This window comes from Octodon degus, unplaced genomic scaffold (assembly GCF_000260255.1).
Source record: "Octodon degus isolate 3935 unplaced genomic scaffold, OctDeg1.0 scaffold00084, whole genome shotgun sequence".
Lineage (NCBI taxonomy): Eukaryota > Metazoa > Chordata > Mammalia > Rodentia > Octodontidae > Octodon > Octodon degus.
The window spans coordinates 3,238,876-3,254,473 of NW_004524660.1; the positions used below are offsets into that span (position 1 = coordinate 3,238,876).

General features: G+C 41.2%; 1 protein-coding gene and 1 pseudogene across 1 annotated transcript in view; one reads left to right on the forward strand and one right to left on the reverse strand.

The window, feature by feature from the left end:
• Positions 1–15,598, forward strand: part of LOC101579976 (calcium-binding mitochondrial carrier protein SCaMC-1) — a 73,535-nt gene continuing 57,937 nt past the window's right edge. The window contains exons 1-2 of the mRNA XM_004636951.2: positions 1–222; positions 1,262–1,388. Coding sequence (XP_004637008.2) covers positions 25–222; positions 1,262–1,388 — 325 coding nt within the window. The 5' untranslated portion in view covers positions 1–24. The remainder of the gene's footprint in view (positions 223–1,261; positions 1,389–15,598) is intronic.
• Positions 6,290–8,284, reverse strand: LOC105742930 (annotated as a pseudogene).

A 15,598-nucleotide genomic window follows, 5' to 3' on the forward strand; every position in this document is an offset into this window, starting at 1 on the left:
AGGCGTAGGGCCGTTCCCGCCGCCATGGAGCGCGCCATGCTTCGCTGGCTGCGGGGCTTCGTGCTGCCTGGGGCCACCTGCCAGAGCGACAACGACGATTATCTCCGTTACCAGATCCTCTTCGAAGACCTGGACCACAACGGCGACGGCGTGGTGGACATCCTGGAGCTCAGGGAGGGGCTGAAAAACTGGAACTCCGCGTTTGACCCCGACTCGGAGACGGTGAGCGACCGAGCAAGCGTGAGGGCACCGGGACTCAGGAGAGAGGTCCGCCTGGCCGGGCCTTCCAGGGCCGCTCCCAGGGGCTGGGTGGTGGGGTAGTGGGGTGGGGGTGGGGTAGGGGGGTGGGGGTGGGGGTGGGGGTAGGGGGGAGCACACAGCCCCACAAGACGTGTTTGTAACCGCCTTCTGGAGATAATTCACGCGCCCGAGGAAGGCTTCTCTGCTTTTGGGAGATGCTGTGAATGGGCTTCTGGTGATTTTCAATGTTTACCAACCAGCGCAGGCTGCCAGGAGCCGTTTGCTGGCCTTTGGGGTGCAGAAGCCATTAGTTCTCAGGAGGGTCCCAGCCGAGGCGGCGGTGGTGCGCCCATGGCTCGCACTATGTTTTTCTTTTAAGATAAAAGATGTTCATGTGGAGCTTTACTCTAAGCTGAAATTTCAGTTCCCAAGTTTAATGGCGGTGTTGGAAGTATGCGATAAATAAGTGGGTTTTGGTTGCAGTTTGGTCTTGAGCCTAAAAGGTTCTCCATTGCTGGCCCAGGGGAGGTATTTCAGTTGTCTCCAAGTGGCAGGCGTAGATGGATGGATGCTCTCCTTCTGACATCCATAGCAAAAGGATTCATCAGCAGGGTTGCACTTCAGCCAGCTGTTTAGTGTCTTGCATAAATTCGGAGATGTCTTTCTTCGCTAGGCAAATGTTGACTTGAATATTTTAAAACTAATAATTTTAGGAAGTTTCAGGATATCAAGAGAGAAGAATTACCTTCCCTGTATCTTTGAGGGGATCAGAACATCTCTGGCTTCGAAGCAATCACCGCAGTTGAATCAAGCTTACTGGTCAGCCTCCCCCCTCGTTTCTATTGGAAAATGTAACTTAACAGTGTACTTAATGTTATAGCTGTGACTGAAAATTACCTATCTACTAGACAATGGACGCTTAGAGCAGTCATTCTTAGTATGAGTGAAGTGTGCAAATGTTAGCATGGTGCATGGATTAACTGGTGGTCTGTCTCTGCAATGAGTTTCTTCTCTTTTGTAGACTATTCTTAATGCTGGAGATACCAATGCTGACTCAGGATTGGACTTCGAAGAATTTGTGCAGTATCTTCAAGACCATGAGAAAAAAATGAAGCTGGCCTTCGATAGTTTGGACAGAAATAAGGATGGTGTGTATGTCTCATTAATAGCTGGCTTAGTACAAAGAGTACCAGTACTAAAGGATAATTTTGCAAGCCTTTACTTAATCCCTTCTTTCAAAGATTTGCTTATTTCTACTAGTGTTATAATTTTTAAGTTCTTGAGAAAAGCTATATTTATTAGTATTATACATCCCATGTAATTCCTCTTTTTTTTATATATTTGGTACAGGATCCTGTTTTCAGTCTCCCCAGCACTGGGATTACAGGCCTGTGCCACCATGCCCAGACTTGGTGGCCAGCTCATGTGCTCAGGGGTGGGGCTGGTGCAGCATGTAGTGCCAGGGATTGAACCCTGTTCCCTGCACTTAGCTAAGCAGGTGCTTAATCTGCTGAGCTATCTTGCCAACCCTAGTTACTCTTCTATTATCCTGTTTTTTAAAGAGAGTACAAATTAGAATTAAAACAAAAAAATTACAGATTTTCATTTAACAAAGTAATATGAATTTCACAGTATTAATTATAACACAGTTTTATCTTCTAAGCAGTTATTCATATTACTAGATATATGCATGTAAAATTAGAAGAAAGAAAAAAGTGTATAAGAAGTTAAGAAGAGAAAAAGTACAAATAATCAAAAAAAGGACACAAAACAGTTTAAAGCATTAACTGTTTCCATAAACCAGCAGAAATGTACAGTACAGTTGTCGAAAAAAATCCTGCTTACATACATAGATATATCTCTTTCCCTCACTCCCTCTCCTGTTCTTTTCAACTCAATAACTCTTTCCTTTTGAATAAGTTCATTCCCTTTTACCAGTGTCTACTCTATCCTTCAGATTCCATTTTTCTCTTTCAGGTTCTCACACTAAGGAGACAATAACTTGTGTTCACATGTGGATCTGACTTATTTCACTTAAGAGTATGTTCTCTAGTTGCATCCACTTACAGACAAAAGTCTCAAATTTATCTTGTTTTATAGCTGAATAATAGACCATTGTGTAAAAATACCACATCTTCCTTATCCATTCTTCAGTTGACGGGCATCTGGGTTGTTTCCAGGGTTTAGCTATAACAAATTGTGCTGCTATAAACATGGGTGTACATACATCACTGTAGTATGAGGTTTTCAGTTCTTCTGGATAAATACCCAGGAGGAGAAGAGCTGACTTGAATGGTCTCCAATCTTAGCTTTTTAAGAATCTCCACATTTTTCCGTAGTGGTTGTACCGGTCTATACACCCACTAACAGTGCAGAAAGGTTCCTTTGTCTCCACAGCCTCTCCACCATTTGTTATTGGCTGACTTCTTGATGTTAGCTATTCTTTCTGGGGTGAGATGGAGTCTCAGTGTTGTTTTAATTTGCATTTCGCAAATGACCAATGATGTTGAACATTTTTTCATATACTTACTTGCCATTTGTATTTCTTATTCTGAGAGGTATATATTTATCTCAGATGCCCATTTTTGGATTAGGTCTTTGAATTTGTGGGGCCTGATTTTTTAAAAATTCTTTGTATGTTCTAGATAAGGCCTTTGTCTGAGGGACAGTTGGCTGCAATTTTTTCCCCAGTTTCTTGGTTTTCTTTTTACTCTGTTGGAGATTTGCTTTCGAGTGCAGAAATTTTTCAAAAAGATGAGATCCAGGCCATCTCAGTGGACTTAGTACCTGCTTTGGCAAGCACAGGGACCAGGGTTCGCTCTCCAGTCCCTCATGCCACACTGGCCCCACCCCTGGAGCATACTAAGCCAGTGACTGAGTCCAGGCGTGGTGGCACATGCCTGTAATCCCAGTGTAAGGGAAGGCTGAAAACAGAAGGATCACTACGAGTCTGTGCTGCATAGTAAGACCCTGTACCAAATACATAGATGAAATAAATAAACAAACTTTAAAAAAAGATGAGATCCCAGTTCTTGACTCTTTGGAGTATTTCCCATGCAGTTTGGTTTTTGCTCCTGAACTCTCTACCTACCTCTGTGTCTTTAAGATTTCTACCTACATTTTCTTCCAGAAGATTTAGTGTTTCTGTTTTAATATTTAAATCTTTGTTCTATTTTGACTGTAGTTTTGTGGTCATAGGTGTGGGTCTAGTTTTAGCCTTTGACATGTGGAAAGCCAGTTTTTCTAGCACCATTTATTAAAGAGGCTATATTTCTTCCAGTGAGCCTGTTTAGCCCCTTTATCAAAGATAAGGTGACTAGGTGTGTTTACAGTTGTGTCTACATCTTCCAATCTGTTGCACTGATCCTCAGGTCTGTCTCTATGCCAGTACCATGCTGATTTTATCACAGTAGCTTTATAGTAGAATTTCAGGTCAGGGATTGTGATACCTCCTGCCTTTTCTTTGTTCCCCACGATTGCTTTTGATATTCTAGGACTCTTCTGGTTCCAAATGAATTTGAGGAAAGTTCTCTCTAGCTCTGTGAGGTATACTAGTGGTATTTTAATTGGGATTGTATTGAATCTGTATAACTATTTTGGGAATATGGCCATTTTCACAGTGTTCTTCCTATCCAGGACCATGGAATATTTTAGTTTTCTCAAATCTTCTTCAATCTCTTTTCTCAGAGTACCATAATTTTCACTGTATAAATCTTTTACTTCCTTTGTGAGATTGATTTCTAAATATTTCATTTTTTTGGATGTTATTGTGAAAGGGGTGTTTTCTCTAATTTCTCTCTCATTGTATTCATTCTTTGTGTACAAAAGTGCCACTCATTGTTGGGTGTTGACTTTGTATCCTGCTACATTGCTGAATCTGGTGACTAAATCTACAAGTCTCTTAGTAGACCTTTTGGGGTCTTTTATATACAGTACCATGTCATCTGCAAATAATGATAATTTCATTTCTTTTCCAATCCTTATGCCTTTTATCTCTCTTGTCTACTTGCTGTGGCTAATGTTTCCAGATGTATATTGAATAGGAGTAGAGACAGTGGACATCCTTGTCTTGTTCCTGATTTTAAAGTGAAGGTCTTCAGTGTTTGCCCAATTAGTATGATGTTGGCTGTTAGTTTTTCATAGATGGCTTTTATCAGGTTGAGATATAGACCATCTATTCCAGTACTTTATAGGTTTTTTTTTTTTTTATCATGAATGAACGTTGCACTTTGTCAGAAGCTTTTCTTGCATCTATTGAGATGATCATGTGGTTTTTGTTTTTGGTTCTATTGATATGGTATATTACATTTATGGATTTGCATATGTTGATCCATCCTTGCATTCCTGGAATGTATCCCACTTGATCATGATGTATAATCTACTTGATGATTTGCTGCATTCTGCTTGCTAGTATTTTATGAATATGGATGGTCAGTAGAGAGTGGCCTATAGTTCTTTTTTTTTAGTTGGGTCTTTCTCTGGTTTTAGAAGCAGAGTAATACTTGCCTCCAGAAATGAGTGTGGGAGGATTGCTTCCCTTTCAGTTTCATTGAAGAGTTTGAGAAAAGTTGGCATTAAATCTTCTCTAAGTTTCATGTAGAATCTTGCTGTGAATCCATCGGGACCTGGGCCTTCCTTTGTTTTTAGGTTTTCAATTTCATTTGTCATTATTGGGCTATTCAGAGTTTGTATGTCTTCTTGCTTCAGATTTGGCATTTCATATGTATCTCGGAAACTGTCCATTTCCTCTGTGTTTTCCATGAGAGTAAAAATTTTGGAAGTAGGTATTGATGATCTTCTGAATTTCTCTAGGATCTGTAGTAATTTTGCCCTTTTCATTCTTTATTGCATGAATTTGGGTTTTTTCCTTCCTTTATTTGATTAGGTTGGCTAGGGGTTTATCAATTTTATGTATTCTTTTGAAGAACCAGCTCTTTTACTCGTTTATTCCTTATATTGTTTTCTTCTTTTCCAATGCATTAATTTCTGATCTAATCATTATAATTTCTTTTCTTCTTTGGGCTTTGGGTTTGACTTGCTCTTCTTTTTCTAGGAGCTTGAGGTGCAGCACAAGATCATTTATTTGGGCTTGTTCTGTTTTTCTAATGTGCAAATTTACTGCTATACATTTTCATCTTAATACAGTTTCATCGAATCCCATAGGTTTCAATACAGTATATCTGCATTTTCTTTCTTTCTTTTTTTTTTTTTTTCACTTTGTAGACACGCTGCATTTATTCATACATATACAGATGTATCTCAGAGGTAAGTGACGCTGAGTGTTAGGAGGATTGCATGTTAAAAATAAAAAGCTGATGACAGTGGATAGAGTAACTGCGATACGCAGCCAGGAAATTTGGGCTTCTTTGTGCCACTGCCCTCGCCAGCACCACGGTGTGGTAGGAAATCGTAGCTAACTACCTGGCCTATGAGTAACAACAGCAGGGGCAGGAGGCCTGCCAGCTAAGCTTTTCTGGCTTCAGAGTAAAACGTACAATGCCCACTCTGAAGGTGAGCATACGAGGACATTAAAGAGGTCACGTGGCAACTATCCGTTCGTGTAAATCCTAGTGAAACAAAATCATTGAAGATAGGCTTTATATAATCTTATCTGATTTTTAAGATAAAACAATCATTTAAGTAACATTGATGATGTATGTAATTTTCTATTTGAAACAGTTATAATTTTAACGCTGTACCTTTCCATTTATTCTAAGCTTTCAGAGTAATAAAGCATGTCTCTGTATTATGACAATAGTAACCTTCCAAGACGCTTGTCAGTGGCAACACGACCCCACAGCCAAGAGCTAGAAGCTGTTAAGGAGACGTGGTTCTATGTAAACCGACCTGGGTCTGTGCGGGGTGGGTAGACTGCCAGCCAAGTATCTGCATATGTATCCATTCAGCTTCTCAAGCACTCCGTGATCTACTTGATACTCCTTCATGCTTTTAAGGTAGTCCTTAACATCACTAACAAAGTCTGCGAAGATCTGCTATTTGTGAAGAGACCATTAACGATAAACTGATTGATGAATTCATTAAGTTCTTCCTAATGGTGAAATGCATGCAGCTCTTTTAACAAGTATCTTCTAATTATTTGCCTAAATTCACCCATCAGTACAGGATTCACCACCATGTTGCAAGGGCTAAAAGGCTCTTCCTGAGCACTTTCAGCAGCCTCTCGGGGAGACCCACAACCTCCTTGTCTGCCATAGGCACCACTGTCCCTGTGGACACACGTGGCTCCCCTGGGCCCTGGCCGGGGAGTGGGCTGTCCTCTCTTTTGGTCCCTCTGCGTGGGTCTGCGGGCCTTCTGGCTTGGGGAAGGTGCCTTAGGCTGTGGGTGTGAATAGTCACTAAATACTGGGGATTTTTTTTCAGTCACCGTTTCTTTGGTAGCCCCAAATCTTTTATTGCCCTTTTTGTCAAAGATGGTTTTGGTGGTATCTTTAAAATGTTGGAAAGTGGATTTAACTGACTTGGAGAACTTTTTTAGATTTTTCTTCATGGCTTCTTTAGCATGCTTAATTTTTTCTTTATGATGCCTCACAAACTCCTTGGTAGAATTTTTCATGGCATCAAAAGTTTCCTTTACCGTTCCCAAAAATGTTTCCTTTGACTTACTCTTCATCCTGTGGTGTCCTCTGCTGCCTTTCTGTCTCCCAGCGTCTGGCTTTCCATTCTGGTCTTTGGCTTCCACATACAGTTTTTCCCACAGGTCAGAGCGCTGCTGCTCAAGCTCAGCTTCTGCTCCAGCTCCGACACTCTTTCCCGTAACCCTGCCATCTCCTCCTCCTGGGAAGAACCAGGCTTGGCCTGCCAGCGACCAGGCTGGCGCTGCAGCATCTCCTTCCGCAGAGATGCCGCCACTTTCTGTTCTCGCTCCAACTCACTCCGCAGCGTCTGGGTTTCTGCCAGGAGAAGCTCCCTTTGATTAAGGAAGCTGTGTATCTTCTGCTTTGCGTCCTCCAAATGCTGCCTGAGCTTCTGATTTTCTAGGATTAAGTCAGCACTTGTACCTTTCTCTTCCAGTATTCGAATCTGCTCTCTCAGCTTCCCAGCTTCCTCCTGGAGTGAACCAATGGCACTCTCCCCCTTCTCCAGAAACACTCTTAAATGGTGATTTTGGGTAGCAAGTCTCTTTTTCTGAGTTTCAAGGGACATTTTCTCAGCTGCAGTCAGGAGCCGACACCTTCTAAGAATGTCTTTGAAAAGCTTGGCGTCTAGAGGGGGCTCCGGCGCCTGGGCGTGCTGGGGCAGGTAACCCATCACATCACTTGCAACGTCCTCTGGAGTCTTCTGGACTGACTGCTGCTACCTCTGACTCTGAACTGTGCCATAGAAATGTCCCAAGCCCAGGCTGGCCGCCACAACTAGGGCGAGCACCAGGCACTTGCTGACCCTGCCACACTGATGCTTTGGAGGCTCTGCAAGTGGCCCTGTGTCCCGATGTTCCCACTCCTTGACCCAGACCTCCACCTTCCTCCGGAGCAAGGTTCGGCACTGGCGGAGGCCAGAACTGCGCTGATCGCTGGCCTCGTCACTGCTGGATCCATTGCAGACATGCTGAGACAGAAATACGGCTTCTGGTTGGCAGAAGTTGTACCGGCTGCTAGACGAGGAGCCCATGCTGAGGTCTTCCAGGATGTGCGCCTCCTCAGCAATCACGGAGTCTTGACTTCCCACTTCCTCCAACTTAGGTGGCTCAAGGGTAACAATATCAGAATCATTGCTGGCAGCTCCAAAACAGACATTGTCTCCGCGGGACTCTTCTTCCTCTGTCTGAAAGGTTAGATCCATAGTCTCTTCTGTCAAGGCAATGCCATCCTGGATGCTTTCTTCCTGCAGTGCCGGCAGCGTCTGCAGCTCCTACTGCCCCAGAGATGGCAGCTCTGAGCTGAGCGTGCAGCCTTCTGTGCTGTTGCTGGGGGTCACCATCACTGTGTCAGAGCCCTCATGACCAATGATAGTCCAGCCACATGAAGAGTCACTGTCGCTGGAATTCTCAGACACTGCTTAGGCCAGACGCGGACACCTCCGCCAAGGTGCGCTTTCATGGTGGCAGCTGTGACCTGCATTTTCATTTGATTATAAATATTTTTTAATTTCTTCTTTAATCTGTGACCCGGGGCCAGGGAGATGGCTCAGTGGAATAAGCACTTCCCTGGCAAGCGCAAGGGTCTGAGTTCAATCCCCGGTTCCACCAAAAAAAAAAAAGAAAACAAAAAAACAACAAAATAATCTGTGACCCACTGGTTATTTAGGAGGTTATCATTCGATTTCCATGTGTTTATGGTGTTTTTTTTTTTTTTTTTTTTTTTTTTGGTCAATTTCCAGTTTTATGGCACTGTGATCAGATAGTATGCATGGGATAATTTCAGTTTCTTTGCATTTATTTTAGAGTGCTCTGTGTGCTAGTATATGGTCTGTTTTGGAGAATGTCCCATGTGCAGCTGAGAAGAATGTGTATTCTATTGTTTCTGGGTGAATCATTCTGTAATGGTCTACCAAGTTAGTTTCTTCACAAGTTTGGTTTAGTTCTATTATTTCTTTGCTAATTTTTTGCCTAGTTGATCTATCTCTTTGTGACAGTGGCATGTTATAGTCCCCCATTACTATTGTATTACTGCCATTTGATTTTTCAGGTCTGTTAAAATTTGTCTTATGTAGGAAAGTGCTCCTCCATTGGGTGCATATATATTTATTATTGTTATCTCTTCCTCTTGCAGTTTTACTTTAACAAGTATGTACTAATCTTCTTTATCTCTTTGGATGATTTTTGGTTTGAAGTTGATATTGTCAGCAACCAGCATAGCTACCCTTGCTTTTTTCTGATTTCCTGTGGCATGGAGGATTATTTTTCATTCACTTTTAGTCCATGAATTTCCTATTGAGTTAAATGTGTTTTTTGTATACAACATACTATTGGAGTTTGTTTCTTAATCCGCTCTGCTAATCTATTTCTTTTGATTGGTGAATTGAATCCATTTATATTCATGGTTATACCTGATATGTATTGGCTTGTCTTTGTTGTGCTATTTTCCTGTTATAGGTTCTGTAATTTTTCCCTTAATTACTTGTTCTGTTTGATGGTTCTTTTCTGTTCTTGAAACTGATCATTTCTGTCTCTTTCTAGAATATCTAGTAGTACTCTTAGTAGGGTTGGTTTGGTGGTTATGAATTTCTTCAATTGTCCTTTGTCATGGAAAGATCTTATTTCACAATTGAATTTGATAGATAATTTTGCAAGGTACATTAATTCGGGTTGAAAGTTATTTCTCTTCATGACCTGAAATACTTCACTCCAAGCTCTTCTTGATTAGATGGTTTATGTTGAGAAATCTGCCATGATTCTGATGGGCTTTCCATTGTAGGTGATTTGTTTTTTCTCTCTAGCAGTTTTTAATATTCTGTTCTTTCACTGAATTTCTGAGGTCTGTATTATTATGTGTGTAGGTGTAGATTTATTGTGATTTTGGCTGTGTGGAGTTCTATGTACCATGCTTACTGTATGTGAGGTGGTTTTTTCAGGTTTGGAAAATTTTCTGCTAGTACTTCTTCAGATAGTCATTTTATGTCATTTATGCTGCCTCCTGCTGCTTCATTGACACCTATTATTCTTATGTCATTTTTCTTTGCATCATCTTGTAACTGCTGAATTGTTATTTCCTGGTTCCTTATTAGTTTTAAGAGACCTTTTCTTTCCTGTTCATTAGCTGCAACACTGTCTTCAAGTTCTAAAAGTCTACCTTCAATTTCATTCAAGCAGTTATGCCAGCTTTTAATGGAGTTCTTAGTATCCTGGATATCTATTTGAATCTGTTTCATGCATTCTAATTCTTTCCTGTATTCATTTAGTGTTTCCATCATTTTTCTGTTCTCTTCTATTTTTCTATCTATGTCTTCTTTAGCTGTACTGAGCAGTTCTTTCATGATTGCTGTCCTTTCTTTTTAGAACTCAGAGATTATTTCTGCTCTTATTTCTTCTATAGCCTGATGTACTTGTTTCTTTACTTCAGTTGCTATAATTTCAGACATTTCAGACTTGTGTGATCTCCAAGTTCTTGTATGTCTTTGTCTCCTAGATTTGCTGTGGGTGGGCTAGAGGATTGAGATTGCCTTTTGCTCCTGCATTTTGGCATTTTGGAGTTTCCAGGGATCACCCAGCTAGGGTCCCACAGGCTGCCCAGAACTGCCAAAGTTCTTAAATGGATCCAGGAAAGCTACATGACTGCTTGTGCTGGGCCCACAGATCTCAGGTCTCCTTTGTCCTGCAGGCCACTTAGAATTCTCTTAAGTTCTTAAAAGTTTGGACCGGCACCAGCAGAAGACACCTGCACACTGTGGGCTAAAGGTCAGAGCTTAGTGGAATCCTGCAGGCTGCCCAAAGGTCACAAAAGTTCTTCAGTGCACCAGGAAAGCTCCCCCAATACCTTTGTTAAGCTAAAAAAAAAATTGTAGAAATTTGTGTCATCTGACTTGAAAGCTTTTTCGCTTAATGAGTGGGCCTTTCACTTTGTTGCAGTATGTGAGCTGAAATTACAGTAATTTGAAAAACATGACATTTATCATTTTATTTCTGTTTATGAAAAGATATTGGTTGCAAGAAAATGAGATAATACAGACAAGCTCCTGAAAGAAAGTAAAAATTACTTAACAGCTCTGATATTTAGACATCAATTTTGACACTTTAATGTTTTATTTTGCTGTGTTTGGTATCTTCCTTATAGACTGTTGTTTCTACCATGGCTGTTCTGTCTTCCTGGGTTGCAGAGCTCAGGAGCTAATAGCCCTGCAGAGGTACTACTTTGAATGAGCTGCCAGCTCTCTGTATTAGTGTCTGAGCTGTTGTTATTTTTCATGTCTCAGTCATGACTTTTGTGTAGTATTCAGCCAGTTTACATTGGCCAGGGTGCTTATTGAAATGAGAAATAGAATCCCTCACCTGTTATGGGGTGAATCATGTCTTGTTAAATAATATGTTGAAGTCATAGCAGCCAATACTTCACACTGAAACCTTGTTTAGAAGTAAGATCTTCGTAGAAGTAATCAAATTTAAATTAGGTCATTGGACCGAACTCTGTTCTGACTGGTGCCTTTCATAAGACACAAAAGACGGATACAGTTATACCTTGGTACTGCACTGCTCTTAACTTTGTCACATTTGCTACTGATGCATTTTGACATGAACATTTTGTCCTGGTACTCATCATTTATTTGAGCACAAAGTAAGTACTAATTGCCTCATGACTCCACCCCTTCCAGCCAGAACAGTTTGTTTGGTACTCATTGTTTTTGATACTTGTCACTCTTTCAGAACCAATTAGCAATAAGGACTGAGGTACTGCTGTATATGTAAAAGAGAATGGTGTGAAGACTGCCACACAATGACAGATAGGATTGGAATGATACCTCTCTAAGCCCAGAAATGCCGTAGACTCCCAGAAGCTTGGAAAGAGGCGTAGAGCATGCTTTCCCAGCATCTTTGAAGGGAGCCTGGCTCCATGGACACTTGGAGTTTAGGCGTCGGGCTTCCAGAACTGTGAATTAAGCCACCCAGCTTGAGGAGACAGGGGAAGCAATTAAGGTTTCCTGGGCTTTACTATTGGCTTTGTTTGTTCTAGGTACCTTACCTTCAGTATCTTATTTTTTCATAGTTCTCACAGAAGCAACATTTTATAGAGGAGAACACTAAAGTGTAGAAAAGTTAAATAATTTTGCTTTACACAGGCCATTCCAGTGAATCACACCTCCCAGGATTTATGCATTGTATAGTAGTCTTGTCCTGTATTGACCTGGATTTAGTGAGTTGACCTACTTCATCCATCAAGATATTAATAGAACTTGGTAACTAATTATGAATTAGGCCTTATTGTCTTGAGTAGTGCCTCTTGAATACCCTAAGCCATAAGGAAAGATGTCTAGCTGCCTGCCAGGTGAGACCACATGGAGAGAGATGTCCATTTAGTCTTTAGCTGTTAAGCATTTTCAGGTGAGGTTTCAAACATATGATTTGAAACCACCTAGCTGCAGGATACAGCTGGATCTCCAGGTGATTGAATTTATATGAATTTAAACAAGCAAGATGAGTAGAAGAGCCAGTTGAACCAAGTTTAGATTACATCTACATGATCAAAGACATTCTTTTTAAATCATCAAATATTGGAGTAGTATTTTATATGGATATATTAAAGTTACAAGAATGGAATATTTTATATGTTTCCCTAGAATTATAGTGCTGGAATGGTTGTATTCTTCTCCAGCTATTTAAATACTTTCATTTAATCTATTTCAACTCCATTTTTGCAGTGAAAGAAAGACTATATTGAATCTCCATTTTAGTCCATAGGTCTTGATTATATGAGTTACCTATTTTTTCTCTGTATTTGCTTTATATTTTAGGCTCTTTAGGATAAGGACTAAATACATTTTAATCAAGGAAACAGTGTTGAGTATGTTGTGTCAACTTAGTGTATTAGGAATTATGGTAACAAAGGTCTTCAGGAGCTCACAATTTTAGAGGGAGTAGAAATAAGCTTGCAGAGCTCTACAAAAGCCAGACGATGATGATTCCTAAGTAATACAGGAAGTGCTTAGCTGTGCCCAGGAGCAATTTAGGTTTGCACAGACTGGGTCACTATCTAAAAAATGGGGAAAAGGTTTGTGAGCAGAGGCAATAGCTTAAAAATAGACGCTGAGAGATTGCCACACAATGTCAGAGCTGGTTAAATGACATTTCAAGTTTGGCTACAGATTACTCTTTTGGGGATGATTTAATTCATATATAATATATTCAGCAAAGTGTATAAATTATAAATGTAATAAGTTATAAGCTTCCTGAATTTTTACATGGCTTACATACACTATGAAAAGTTCCCAGGTTAAGTAGTGGAGTACTGCTAGTGTCTCAGAAGCACCCTTTTTGTGTCCCCTCCAAGTTACCTATTATGTTAGCCCCCAGTGAGTTACCTGTTATTGTTTTAACACTACTTGTAAGTTTGCAACACATCTCTGTAAGTATACCTAATACTGTACGTTTTCTAGAAAATTTTTATAGAAATCTTTTATTACTTTGTTGGTCTCTTTATAGTTGTTTCTTACTCTTATTTACCTTTCCATTATACTTTATGCCTAACTCTTCTGTAAACATACACTTAGGAGAGTATGGTATGTTTTTAAAATAATTAGTACATTCATACAAATTTGGAAATTCCTTGGGGATGTTTCTTATTCTCACCTTTAATATAGTAATTTGTTTAGTAAATTGTCAAATTTTAGGAAAATTTCTTAAATAAATTTAGTGTTTGAAGGTTATAATGCGATATAAGGCAGAGGATCCAAGCTTTTCTAGTTGAAGAAAGTGATTTCTAGGCTGAGGAATAGATCAGTAAATTTCATCCTGTAAAGGTTGAAGTACTCGGGACCTTGGAGTTACGGCAGGGTCTAAGGTTCTGTGTATGAGTAAAGGGCTTTGTCTGTGGTTAAGTAATACCTTATGCATTTTGTGCTACTTTTTCTGCATTAGGCATAGGAAGCTATGGTTCATAAAATACAAATTAAGAGCATGTCTGAATTTATGATAGCTTTTGACGTGTATTTTCAAGTAGGAGACACTGTTGTTTTGTATTTACAAACAAAAACTGTCCACATATTTTAAAAGTTGGGTATCCTCAACTGCTACCTTTATGTAAGAGAAGAACCAAGATTTTTTCAATTTGGTAGATGATAAGATTTGTGTTTTAGAGGAGAATATAGAATTTGTAATTTTCTTTTGATAATATCCAGCAGTGTGATAGTGAACTAAATACGAGGCTTGAGGAGAGCTTCGGGCTACCCTGTGCTGGTGGGACCTGTCCAGTCCAAGCCCAGGTGCAGCGTGGGTGAGACCCTCTTCCACTCCTTTGGGACTGCACCCACCACTCCGCAGAACCCCCTCACTCCTGCCCAGTGAGAATTTCTGCTGCGTTCTTGGGACCACCAGATCCAGCCCTAGCCCGGCCCCGGTGAGCATGTGGGAGAGCTTCCGGCTACACTGTGCCAGTGGGACCTGTCCGATCCAAGCCCAGGCACAGCGTAAGACCCTCTTCCACCACCTTGGGACCCCCCCACCACTCCGCAGCCCCCCTTACTCCCGCCCAGTGAGTGAGAACTTCTGCTGTGTTCTTTGAACCCCCCAGGTCCAGCCCTACCCTGTGGGAAGCCATTATTAATAAAGACGCTGTCGCAGTTGGTTCAGCTCTCAAACTTTATTATGTACAGCGCACACGGACCTGACAAGGTCCACCACCCTCAACTATCTAGTCTCTTCTGCCTCTCGTGGGCAGGGTCAAGCACTTTTATAACAGGAGGGTAGCCAATCAGATCTTAGCAAAAGGTGTAAGCTGATAGGTTAGGGTCATCGGTATCTAGGCAGACATCATTTTTACCAGGTTGTTTACGCGGCATAGAGAATCGGAAGCAGGAAATAGGCGCCATTTTAGGGTGCGGCTGGGGCAGCTCCTCACACTACCCAGGCCCAGTGAGTGTGTGGGAGAGCTTCCTCTCCCTCCTACTCCACCTTCTCCCCTTAGACTCAGCTCAGGCCTGGCATACAGGCCTGGGGTGAAACTCTGCAGCTGCAGTCCCTGCAGAGAGAGTAGGGGACAGAAGCAGCCAGCTAGTCCAGGAACAGAACATCTTGCCACAGGGGCACAACAGGTTCACTCCCAAGGGCAGCAGCAGGAAGGAGCTCAGCACAGCAGCCAGACCCATGCCAGGCACAGCTGGATAAATCCAAACTTTGTAGATCTGCACCTGAATTTCAGTAGATACTAAGGTTATAACTGCATCAAAGCTCTACAACAAAGTTCAGAAGACAGTGCTATACAAAATGACAATGAGAAGGAGCAAAATGCAATCTCAGACCCCCCAAGCCCACCCATAACAAGTGCAGAAGAGACAACATAGAACAAATTGGGAATCACACAGCTGAAATCAATGAATCAACAGCTTCTCTTTTTTTTTTAAATTATTTATTTATTTGTTTATTTTTGTGTGTGGCCAGCTCAGCCCACCAGGGGGCGGGGCTGGCTGGCATGTGGTGCTGGGGGATTGAACTGCGGTCCCTGTGCTTTGCTTGGCTTAGCTTGTTCTAAGTAGGTGCTTTAGACCACTGAGCCATCTCACCAGCCCAACAGCTTCTGAAATAAAAAAAAAAAAAACAACTGCAGAAAGGTATAGAGGAACTCAGATAGGAAATAAAAAAAGAAATCCCTTAATTAGTAGCATCTGCAGTAAAGAATGAAATGCAGAAACATTTGGAAGAAACCCAATGCCCACCCAGAACAAGTGCAGAGGACACTAGCTCAGCTCAAATGTA